The sequence below is a fragment of the Hemiscyllium ocellatum genome, chromosome 8 (assembly GCF_020745735.1).
Source record: "Hemiscyllium ocellatum isolate sHemOce1 chromosome 8, sHemOce1.pat.X.cur, whole genome shotgun sequence".
Taxonomy (NCBI): Eukaryota; Metazoa; Chordata; class Chondrichthyes; order Orectolobiformes; family Hemiscylliidae; genus Hemiscyllium; species Hemiscyllium ocellatum.
The window spans coordinates 41,114,282-41,126,785 of NC_083408.1; the positions used below are offsets into that span (position 1 = coordinate 41,114,282).

A 12,504-nucleotide genomic window follows, 5' to 3' on the forward strand; every position below is an offset into this window, starting at 1 on the left:
CATATTCAAGACCCTTCTTATATTATTGGATGATCTGTGGCCCTTAATAAATCCCGTCTGGTCCTCCTTTATAATATATGGCAGTACCCTTTCTAGTCTTAGTGCTAACATTTTTGAGAGAATTTTAAAGTCTACATTTAGTAAGGATATTGGTCTGTAAGATGCACAATCTTCTGGGTCTTTTCCTTTTTTGAGGATAAGAGAAATATTTGCTTCTTTCAGAGTGGGCGGGAGATAGACCTGACTATGCGCAAAATTATACATAAGTGGGTCAACCAATATTCCTGTAAATTCTTTATAGAATTCAGCTTGAAAACCATCCGGGCCCGGTGCTTTTCCGCTCTGAAGTTGCCTAATTGCCTCAAGTATTTCTTGGACTGTTAAAGGGGTATTTAGGGCCGACACCTGTTCCGGAGTCAGGCCCGGGAAGGTCAAATTTTTAAAAAATGACTGCATCCTCCTAATCCTATCTTCACAATCCTGCGATCTATATAGTTCAGAATAAAATTCTTTAAAGGTCGCATTGATCTTTTTATGATCATGAGTCAGGGTACCTGTACTTTCCTTGATGGTCGAAATAGTTTGAGGGGCTTTCTTTTTCTTTGCAAGAAATGCTAAGTATCTACCCGGTTTGTCGCCATATTCATATAATCTTTGTTTCGCAAATAATATTTCCCTTTTAGCCGTTTGAGTAAGCGCGGTGTTTAAAGCTGTCCTAAGAGCTGTAATCCTCTGCAATTTTGTGATAGAAGGTCTATCAGCGTATGCTGTTTCGGCTGCTTTTAGGCAAGCTTCGAGCAGACGCTGTTGCTCTCCCTTCATTTTCCTCTGGGTCGCTGAATAGGAGATGATCAAACCTCGTGCATAAGCTTTGATGGTCTCCCACATCATTGACGGATTGCTAGCCGTACCAGTACTAATTTCTAAAAAAGTTTTAAGTTCTTGGGAGAAGTACTTTAAAAATTTGCTATCTTTTATCAGGAAGGGGTCCATACGCCAATGCCGAGCGGATGTCCCATTGTTCTTTACCTTAGTTTCCATGTATACAGCGGCATGGTCAGAGATTGCTATAGTACCTATTTTACAGGTTGCTATAGAATTTAGAAAAATCGATGGGGCAAAAAACATATCAATTCTTGTGTGACATTTATGTGGATTAGAGTAGAAAGAAAAATCTCTACCCTGTGGATGGAGACATCTCCATACATCTACCAATCCTAATTCTTTATTCAGGTCCGCCAGTTGTCTAGATCTGGGAGATACTCCAGCGGCACTCTTGGGAATCCTGTCTATTTCCGGATCCATAATACAATTATAGGGGGAGACTTTAATTGTATGACGGGCACCAAAGGCCATCAGTTTTGAAAAAGCTTCCGTTATGAATTTAAAGGGGTGTGCCGGGGGGCAGTACACATTTAAGATCCCATATTCCTCTCCATTTATGAGGGCTTTAATCAAAATATATCGTCCAGATTCGTCTTTTATCTGATTTAGAATTTTCAAAGGGAAGTTCTTCCAGACAAGGATAACGACTCCCCTGCTTTTTTGAATTAAGAGAGGAAAAAAAGGGCTGATCAAATCCGCCCTGTCGTAATTTTAAGTGTTCTTTATCCGACAGGTGTGTCTCCTGCAGGAGAGCTATATCAACTCTCTCCTTCTTAAGATTTGATAATATTTTCTTCCTTTTAACTGGCGAATTACTCCCCCTGACATTCCAGGTGCACCACTTAACTGACTGTTCAGCCATAATCATCTGGACAGATCCGAGACCCCTCGGGAGGGGAAACCCTATCTAGAACATCCCGAGCATGGAGCATACAAGATTTACAAAAGTAAAGACTCTCTGATACACTCAAAACAATATAACAAAAAACTCTTTCTAAGTATAAAAGATATAAAACATTCCGAATTGGAGATTTTCTCCCTTGTTCCCAGGGAGCGTCACTTCCTCTCCCACAGTCCATCTTACCCTCTTCCAACCAGTGCCCCACCCTTGACCCAGGTGTTCCTCAATAAAATGAGGAGAATTCAAATATAATATAAAGCTAGAGTTAACAGTGAACACCCCACCCCCACCCACACCCACATCTAAATATATTTGGGAATATTAATACCATATATAACTATAAGATTTCAATCTCAACATGTAATACTTAAATATAATACCACAAAATAACAGGGGAAAGAAAAACAACCCCGCTCCTAAAAACAGAAGTAAAATAGAATAAGGTAACCACCTCTCCCCATCAACATTAACCAAACGCCCCAACATATATATATACACACATACACACATAGGGGGAAAGATAAGAAAAGATGAAGGGATGTAAACCAAAATAATGGGAAAGGCAGACCAGCGTCCACAATCTCTTACAGTTTATTTAAGAGAGTCCAAGAATTCCTTAGCCTTCTCCGGTGATCCGAAGTTATATATGGATCCTTCGTGGCTAAGGCGTAGCGTCGCTGGATATCGTAAGGAGTACTGAATATTTAAGTCCCTTAAACGCTTCTTCTCCTCAACGAATGCCTTCCTCTTTCGGACCAAAGCTGGGGAGAAGTCCTGGAACAGCATGATCCTGGATCCTTTGTGGGTCATAGCTTGGGGATCTTTTCCCAGATTTCTTGAGGCTTCCAGGAGCATCTGCCTCTCCCTATAGCTCTGCAGCTGGAACAGGACCGGGCGTGGGCGCTGGGTTGAGCCGGGCCCACGTACTGCGACCCGGTAGGCCCATTCTACCCTTACCTGGCCTGATCCATTATGCAGATTTAAAAGTTGTGGCAGCCAATGCTCTAAGAATGCTGTCAGCTGACCTCCCTCTTCCTGCTCGGGCAGGCCCAACAACTGAATATTTTTTCTACGACATCGATTTTCGAGGTCATCAATGTGGTTTTCTAGGTTCTGGACTCGATTCTCGAGAAAACGGATGTCGTCGGCTGCCGATTTTATCGCAGTCTCTGAAGCTGCGGCCTTCGACTCCACCTCTCTGACTCGGCACTCCAGTTCCTGAATGTCTCTGCCCTGCTTCTGCAGCTCGGCTGATAGTGCTTCTCTGCTCTGCCGAGACTCATCGATAAAAGCATCAATCTTCGCCTCCCACCTGGCAAACATCTCCTCAAAGCTCATCTTCATTGGTAAATCTCCTGAAGTAGCTGAAGACACCTTTGTTGCAGCTGAGGAGGGAGAGGGTGGGGGAGGGGTCCCTGCTTTCTTAGAGCCGCCTGTTCCCTTCCCTTTACTCATTTTCCAGCTAGTATTAGATTATTTAAATGTACTAATAGGTAACTATTTAAGGTTAACAACTATTATAAATGGTTTAGTGAGTGTGGTTGGGGTGGATAGCCCACTTTGCCCAAGTTTTGGGTAGAGCACTGTGGACTCAGTCTTGCTGGGTCGTCGCCATCTTGGATCCCCCGAATTTCGGCTTTTGGGTAAAGGATTGTGTACCTGCATTTTTTTTATTTATTCAAAGGCCATGAGAGAGACAACGAACAGTCGCAAGACATAAAACTGAGCAAAATAGGCCAGATCTTGAGGCAGGTGAACAATTTACATAATTATCCCAGGAACCACTTGCTCCAGACCCTTCAGCTTAAAAATATTTTGCAACATAACTTGCTGGAAGAGCATCTCCTTAACTGATGAAATTTCAGGGTCAAGATTGAAACAGCGGAATGACTAAGATGGGAGAAAAATAACAACCAAATCAGTAGAAGAGGAGAAGGGAGAGAAAGGAAGGTTAGATTAAGATCATAAAAAAACATAAAAGGCATAAAACGGCAACAAACTATGTTACCAGTTTAGCACCCCAAAGCTTAAACTGCCCCCTCTCTAATGCCATCACATGACAATGATCAGCAAATACTTTGTTGCTTTTTAAATTACTTCACTTAACTCTCTATGGTGAGTTTAATATGTAAGTAACATGCAAATCCAGCAAATACTTAAAAATAAAGGGGAAGATATGGGTAACATACATCCAGTGCAAAGCAACAGCAGAATGTCATAAAATCAGTCAGCATGTTCTGGAGATTCAGAATTCATGCTGTACTCATACCCCTGAAGGGACTGGCTCACTTGCACATTAATAACGGTTTCTTGTTAACACAGCTTCCCCCTCTCACCATCACAATCCAGCTGAACCCGAGGACAGGCTGAAACAGTACATTCCAGTCAAATTATGGGATGCTAGGCTTGAGCAAAAATATCCAATTACCAACTTTTCTTACCAGCTAGGATTTAAAATTATAGTGATAATCCCCCTTAAATAATAATTTTCAAAAAGCTAATGCTTAAAACGCTGTGAAGTAAAATCTAACATAGTTAGTTTCTGCAAACCAATACTTCAAAAGTCAAGGCTACATCAAACAAGCCTGCAAATCATTACACATTTCTCTCTCTGCACATCTGAAATAAATATTGTTAGAAAATTAAATGTTCACACCATAGAACTGCTTTAGGATGGCAAACAGAACCTCAATAGCAATGTGACACTGCTATTGGCAGAAGTTACAACTGCAGTTAGAAGCAAGCAAAATATGTTCCAGCGAGATACCTTAAAACTCAGAATACCTAGAGAGTAATTGTTGATGTTGACTTAAATTTACAATAACCTAAATCAGTTTTAAAAACATCAAGGAACTATGTAGACTGCTGTCAGATAACAATGAAATTTATATATTAAATACTCATTTAGAATGCTGCTCACTAGGATTGGAATTGTTTTAAAATAATCATAATGGTTTTTCAGATCTGTATGTATTTTTTTTCTATGTGGGGAAGTGTAGGAAATATCAAAACCTATTGCAACGACGCAATGAAACAGAAAAATAAATTACAGGTATACAGCACCTTTAAAGATCTCAGAACAACTCTCCTGTTATATACGAAATGGGTCAGCTGAATTGTGTGCAGCCAAGTCCCACACCCAGTACCAGATAAACAACAGGTGAGACAGAGAATTAACATCTCATTGGAAATGTAGTATCTTCAAGTACTGCACTGATGTGTGGGCTGAATTATCTACATATATGCCTGGAATGAGACTTGGATCCACAATCATCTTAATGTGAAGCTACCATTAAGGCAAGGCTTAATTGGTACACCAATACTTATATTAAAGGAAGCCATGACTTGGAGATGCCAGTGTTGGACTGGGGTGAACAAAAGTTAAAAATCATGTGCCAATTTATGGTAAAACAGGTTTATTTGGAGGCACTAGCTTTCGGAGCAGTGCTTCTTCCTCAGGTGGTTGTGCCTTACGATCTTATTCTCCACAACCACCTGATGAAGGAGCAGTGCTCAAAGCTAGTGCTTCCAAATAAACTGTTGGACTATGACCTGGTGTTGTGAGATTTTTAACTTTATATTAAAGGATGCAAGTTGAAAAGCTGATAGAAGGGACTCTTGTGGTGCAGTGGGTGCCCCTACTCATGGACTAAGAGACCCAGATTCAAGTCTCACCTGCTCCAGGGGTGTACTAACATCTATGAACAGGTTGATTAGAAAAATAGCTTAAAAAGCTGACAGAAGCAATCAAGACTAATCACTAAAGCAAGTAGCTGCATATATCTAGGCAACGGTCTTTGCCATCACCCATCAGGGTGTCAAGCAAGCAGCATTTTCAAGTTTGCTTTATGTAGAATACATGTGAATGCCAAACAAAAAAAAGGAAGAACTGCAGATGCTGGAAATCAGAAACAAAAACAGGAACTGCAGAACAACTGTGAAAGAGTCACTGGACCCAAAAGTTAGCTCTGCTTTCTCTCCACAAATGCTGCTAGACCTGCTGAGTTTTCCCAACAATTTGTTTTTGTTGCTGCCACACGTGAGTTGTTGAACAGGATAATAAGGCTCTACTCAGAATTTACTGAAATATATTTTTGATTGATAATTTTCATTTATTTATGAACACCTTGTATGACAATTAAGTTAAAAAACACATAACACCAGGTTATAGTCCAACAGGTTTATTTGGAAGCACAAGTTTTTGGAGCGCAGCACCTTCATCAGGTAGCTGTCGAGCAGGACCATAAGACACAATTTATGGCAAAAGATTACAGTGTCACACAACTGAAATGATACATTGAATAAACCTAGACTGCTATTAAGTCTTTCATCTTTCCGAATGGGTTGCAGGTTTCGGTTCATTAATATGTAAATCCCAGAACTTCTTTTACGTCACATTCTTGAGATAACAAGGTTTTATAAAAAAAAGGTGACATCTGAGTTCAGATGGTGCATTAAAAGTGTGAGGTTAGAGACTGTCTGTATCCTAATCTTGAGTCAGACTGGTTCTATTTCCGAAGTGGAATTTACAAAATATTACATGGATTGACTGCCTGCAGATTGTACATTTTTTGAGCAAAAATAGCATGTATCTGCAAATACAATTTCACCCCATAAACTCATCTTTGTGTGTGCATGCATGTGGAACACTTCAGCCGTCAGGAACATTTGGCCTCGGATCTTCGAGTGACCATCCTCCAAGGTAGACTTCAGGATAGGCAACAACACAAAGTGGCCGAGCAGAGGCTGATAGCCAAGTTCAGTACCCATGAGGATGGTCTCATCTGGGACCTTGGGTTTATGTAACACTACAGGTGACCCCACTACACTATACACTCTCTCTCATGTGCGCACACACACTCTTCCATACTCTCTCACTCACGCAGACCCTCTCTCATTGTTATGGTCCCTCTCATACACACACACATACACACTCCACACTCACCCACGCACACACTCTCTCACAGGCTTATACTCCATCACACTCTCACTTTGCCAAGCTTGCACACATGCAAACAATTTTTACGTGCACTCACATGCAAACACACAAAAGTCTATGGGGTGAATTTTTATTTACAGAATTATATTTGTAGATACATTCTATTTTGCCCACAATCTATGTAATATTTTGTAAATTCCACTTTGGAAATAGAACCAGTTTTACACAAGATTGGGATACAGACAGATTCTAACCTCAACTTTTAATGCATTGTCTGAGCTAGGATGTCACCTTTTTTTATTATAAAACCTTGAGTTATCTCGAGAATATGACTTAAAAGAAGTTCTGGGATTTATATATTAATGAACCAAAACCTGCAACCCATTTGAAAAGATGAAAGGTTTAACGACAGTATAGGTTTGTTCAATATCTCATTTCAGTTGCATGACACTGTAATCTTTTGCTATAAATTCTGTGTCTTATGGCCCTACTCCAGAATTACCTGATGACAGAGCAGTGCTCCAAAAGTTAGTGCTTCCAAATAAGCCTGTTGGGACTGTAACCTGGCACTGTGAGATTTTTAACTTTGTCCATCCCAGTCCAACATTATGACAACTAAAATATCATTGTTAGTCTACCTTTTATACCAGTTTATCTTCAAAAGAAGCAGAACCATCTAAACAGAGATGCATAAAGGCAAAATACTACAGATGCTGGAAATCTGAAACAAACATGAAATGCTGGAGAAACTTCCTCAGAACATCATCACAGACTCAAAATGTTAACTCTATTTCTCTCCCCACAGATGCTGCCAGACCGGCTGTTTTTTGTAAGATAGCTGTAATATATGTCTGAGGACTAACTCCCTGAACATTTGCTGCTTATTAACTGAATTCCAATATTTGCATCCCATTTCTTGTTTCAAGTTGATGATGAAGTTGTTCTGCTCTCCTAAGCTGGTTCAGGTTCTGCACTCAACCTGGGCAGAGTTTCCACAATTGAGCTCCTTTCAGGACACTTAACACATTTTGCTTTTTGAACGGAAGTGCAGGAAGACAATTTGAAATCGCTTAAAATAGATTAGAGAATGGAAAAAAACCCAGTCACAATAAGTTAACTTTTTCAAACATTGCTATAAAGTACAAGTTCAGAGTTTCCTCACTCAAAACCATACACAACCAGTCCCTAACTCAAAACTTAGAGCTCCCGTCAAGACTGTCACGTTTTAAAAAATAATTCCCATAGCTGGAAAGAGGCTGCCAAGTAAACATTAAACAATGAAATGTTTTGTACAACCCCACTAGGAGACTGATTAAATCCACTTCTAGGCAGACTTTTACAGCTGGAAGATCAAGGATACTCACCTCATTAGTTCAGGCATCTATTAAGAAAAAATTGCAGACAAGTTTAAAAACAAAACAAATTCATTCTCCTAATTACGTATTGGGAAAATGTCTATATAAACTTCAGCCTGAGTGTCTCTTCTAAAAGAGCTATCATATATTCTTTATTTACCACAAAATTAGATATGAAAACAAATCTAAGTAAATCACATTAGGTTAAATTATAACTCACCTGTCTCCAAACTGGAAGGAATGCGCCACATGTACAGATTAAAGTCATCAGAGCCAGACAGAACAAACTGTAACAAGAGAAAAAGATTGCTTATTTTGTAAAGATTAATTTAAGAAAACTTGCAGATAGGGAAGTTAAATCACAAAGAAACTTTAACGTAGATGAATCAGAGATGATATACAACAGACTAGTTAGGTCTGTTTCTGTGGCTTATAAGGACTAGGAGAAAATTAGGACTGCAGATGCTGGAGATCAGATTCAAAAAGTGTGCTGCTGAAAAAGAAGAGGTGGTCAGGCAGCATCCGAGCAGCAGGAGACTTGACGTTTCAGGCATAAGCCCTTCATCAGGGCACCCAAGGGAGCTGAAAGGTAAATAGGAGGGGGTTAGAGCTGGGGGGGGGGGGGAGGAGGAGAGATAGCTTGGAAGATGCAAGGTAGATTGGGGGGGGGGGGGTGATGGTGATAGGTCAATGCAGAGGGTGGAGCTGATAGGTGGGAAGGAACTTGGATAGATAGGACAGTTCAAGAGGGCAGTGCCGGGTTGGAGGGTTGGATCTGGGATAAGGTCAGGGAGGGGAGATGAGGAAACTGGTGAAATTGACATCGATGCAAAGTTAACTCCCATCCCACTCCGCCAAGGACATACAAGTCCTGGGCCGCCTCCACCACCAAATCCAAGCCACGCGATGACTGGCTCATCTGCCACCTTGGGACCCTCCAACCACAGGGCATCAACATCAATTTCACCAGTTTCCTCATCTCCCATCCCCTTATCCCAGATCCAACCCTCCAATTTGGCACAGCCCTCTTGAACTGTCCTACCTGTCCATCTTCCTTCCCACCTCTCCGCTCCACCCTCCACTCTGACCTATCACCATCAGCCCCACCCTCACTGACCTATCACCTTCTAAGCTACCTTCCCCCAGCCCCACTCCCCTCCTATTTATCTCTCAGCCCTCTTTGGCCACCCCCTCCCATTCCTGATGAAGGACTTATGCCCAAAACATCGACTCTCCTACTCCTCGGATGCTGCCTGACCTGCTGTGTTTTCCAGTGTCACACTTTGTGGCTTATAAGTTACATAACTTAAATTCTTCATCCCTTAAGAAGCATTTTCAGTTTCCTTTTCCCATATTTTCTACGTATATATAGTGGGCTATTCACACTCTTTCAGGTGGAAGCTTCACAATTGAAACAACTAAACTGTTTTCATTGGTCAAAAATCAACAATGAACAAAAACTGAAATGTTGTTGGTTTAGCTCCGTTGTTTCCTCAAAACTAAATACCAAAAAAAAGCGAACCTAGTCTTAAAAACTAAAAATCAAGTTAGTTAAAGCAATGCCCCATTGAAATCTATACACACTGCACTGCATTACCCAATTATGAATTTTACAAATCCTATTTCACCTCATTCCAACCCTAATTTCTGAAGCTGTAAGGTATAAATATGATTTATAGAACTAACTTTCCAAATCAATGAACTATCACAAATGGATTTTTTTTAGTGTATAGAAGGAATTTTCACATTAATTGCATTCTACAGCCAAAACAAAAACATGAAAATTAAATGGATGAGGTTGGAAAGTGTAGATGTATAAAGGAACCCCGACGTTCTTGTTGATAAGTCAGTGAAGGGTAACATGCAGATGCAGCAAGACTTTAGGAAGGCTAATGGAAATGTTAGCGTTTATTGCAAGGGAATTTGAGCATTGGCGTAGTGGAGTTTTCCTTCTATGGTGTAGGAGCTGGGTTAGACCTGGAGTACGGTGTACAGTTTTGGTCTTCGTATCTCAGAACACAGATTATTGCCAAAGGAGAAGTGCAGCAAAGATTCACCGGATTTGTTCCTGGGATATTGGGGCTGCCCTGTGAAACTGGGCTTCTGTTCTCTAGAGTTTCAAAGAATGAGAGATGATGTCATTGAAACTTACAAACTACTTAAAAGGGATAGAAAGGGCAGGTGCAGCTAAGATATTTCCCCTGATTGGGGAACTGAGACCAAGGCCCACAATTTAAAAAATAAAGGGGATGCACTTATGTTACTGGGTACTCATGTTAAAATCCTGCCACAGCAGATGATGAAATTTGAATTCAATAAACATCTGGAATTAAGAGTCTAATGATAACCATGAATCCATTATTGATTGTTGGAAAAAAATATCTGTTTCACTAATGTCCTTCAGGGAAGGAAACTGCCATCCTTACCTGGTCTAGCTCAAGTGTGACTCCAGACCCACAGCAATGTGGTTGACTTTCAACTGCCCTTTGGGCAATTAGGGATGGGCAATAATTGCTCGCCCAGCTAGCAATGCCCACCTCCCATAAATACATTTTTAAAATGTCTGAGATGAAGAGAAACATTTTTACTCTAGGATTGTGAAACTTTGGGATTGTCTACCATTGAGGGGTGTGGAAGCTCAGTCTTTGAGGATGATAATGTCGAGTTTGATAGATTTCAGATTACCAGTGACATAGAGATATCAGGACAGGGTGAATAAAAGGCACTGAAGTATTCAATCAGCCATTATCACATTGAACGGCAGGATAGGCTCAATGGTTTCCTTGTTCCTTTGCCAAAGCCATTGCTGAAGTTGTTTAAGAAGAAGAAAACAAGATCAGAATTGTAGTTTTAGTGCCATTTTTAACTACTGTGATGAGTATTGTGCGGTGGAATTTAAACAGTAAGCATTAAATGAGAAACATTTTTGGATCCTTAGCAGAGCACAGTCAGTGGTAAATGACTAAACAACAGTCACAAACCAGTTTCTCCCATCCAAGTTCATTCTTATTTTAAGCTTCTGAGATCAGACGAAAGGTTGGTGTGGCCACAAGTTTGGCCACAAACCAAAGTTTAAATTTGGTTACAATACCATCAAACATAGCTTTTTGTAAGAACAATTAGCACTATTGAAACACATTTCCACTCAGCCATGTATTAAAACAGGCAAACAGGAGACACAAATGATAATCCCTGCCATTTTTAGCTACAAATAAAATGTAATGATATTAGCAGAAGGAAGAAGAGCTGATTCAGTGTGTGCGCATATGCACGTGTTAAAATGCAGTAATGTTGGCAAATATTTTGGAAAGCACTGACAGAGGGTACAGATTATATAAGAACCTAAGAAACACCTTAAGTGTCTTCAAATGTGTTCTACAAATTTGTAATGGTTTACTGTATCTTAAAAAAAATTTACAAAACGAGTGCATTGCTTAATTGTCGACAATATTGAATTTCACTTTTCACCTTAGTCCATCAACCTGTACTTTTAAATAGAATGGTTTGAAAATGGTCACTCATGTTTTAACACTAGTTGTGGCATGTTTTATGTCTCAATTACATTTTTATTACCAATTCACACACTTGCGTAAGGCATTTTAAGAAAAGACTCCGGATTAGTGGCGTTGGAAGAGCACAGCAGCCCAGGCAGCATCCAAGGAGCAGCGAAATCAACACTTCGGTCAAAAGCCCCTAAGATCATTAGATGTACAGGTAGCTCTTTCATAATGCGATGGTTGTTTTCTTCTGCAACCCCGTGTTATAGAGAAATCAGGTTTTAGAAACAGCGTCCCCAACTCATCAATCACATTACAGTGAATTTGTGTCAATCAAACACACATTATATCAGAACAATCTGTAAGAGTAGGAGTAGCCATTCAACCCATCACGCATGCTCTATCTTTCAATAAAGTCAAAGCTAATCTAAAGGTGACATGAGCTCTGCTTCTGTCCGTTCCCCATAACCTTTCCGTGTTGCTTCTAAATGTTTCTTACTCAATATTAAATATAACAAATATCCCAGCCTCAAGTGTTCTCTGAAATTTCACCTCATCATCTCAATAGGAAGTCCGTTATTGTTAAACTGTGCCCCTGAACTCTCACTCCTCCTTGCCTTCTGTTTTTCTTCTACTCTTGCCCTATGCTGTACCTTCTACTGTTGAGGATGGGTACAAAATATTTGTTCAAATTCTGTCATTTCCTGGTTGCCCATTTTTAATTTTCTCTAGTTTCTCTAAGGAACCAAGGCTTACTTCAGCTACTCTCTTCCTTTCCATCAGATCTTAACACCTTTGATTCAAAATTCTCACAATTGTGTTTAATCTCCTCATGGTCTCACCCCTCGGAACTTACTGGAAATTTTCTTTTCTCCAAAACTAGCCTGTTACAAAGAAACCTCTACGTCAACCCTAGCCATTGCTTTC

The 12,504-nt window shown here is 40.2% G+C and overlaps 1 protein-coding gene across 1 annotated transcript in view; it reads right to left on the minus strand.

Moving 5' to 3' along the window:
- Window positions 1–12,504, minus strand: part of dcaf5 (ddb1 and cul4 associated factor 5) — a 108,243-nt gene that overhangs the window by 21,575 nt on the left and 74,164 nt on the right. Inside the window, exon 7 of the mRNA XM_060828846.1 lies at window positions 8,301–8,367. Coding sequence (XP_060684829.1) covers window positions 8,301–8,367 — 67 coding nt within the window. The remainder of the gene's footprint in view (window positions 1–8,300; window positions 8,368–12,504) is intronic.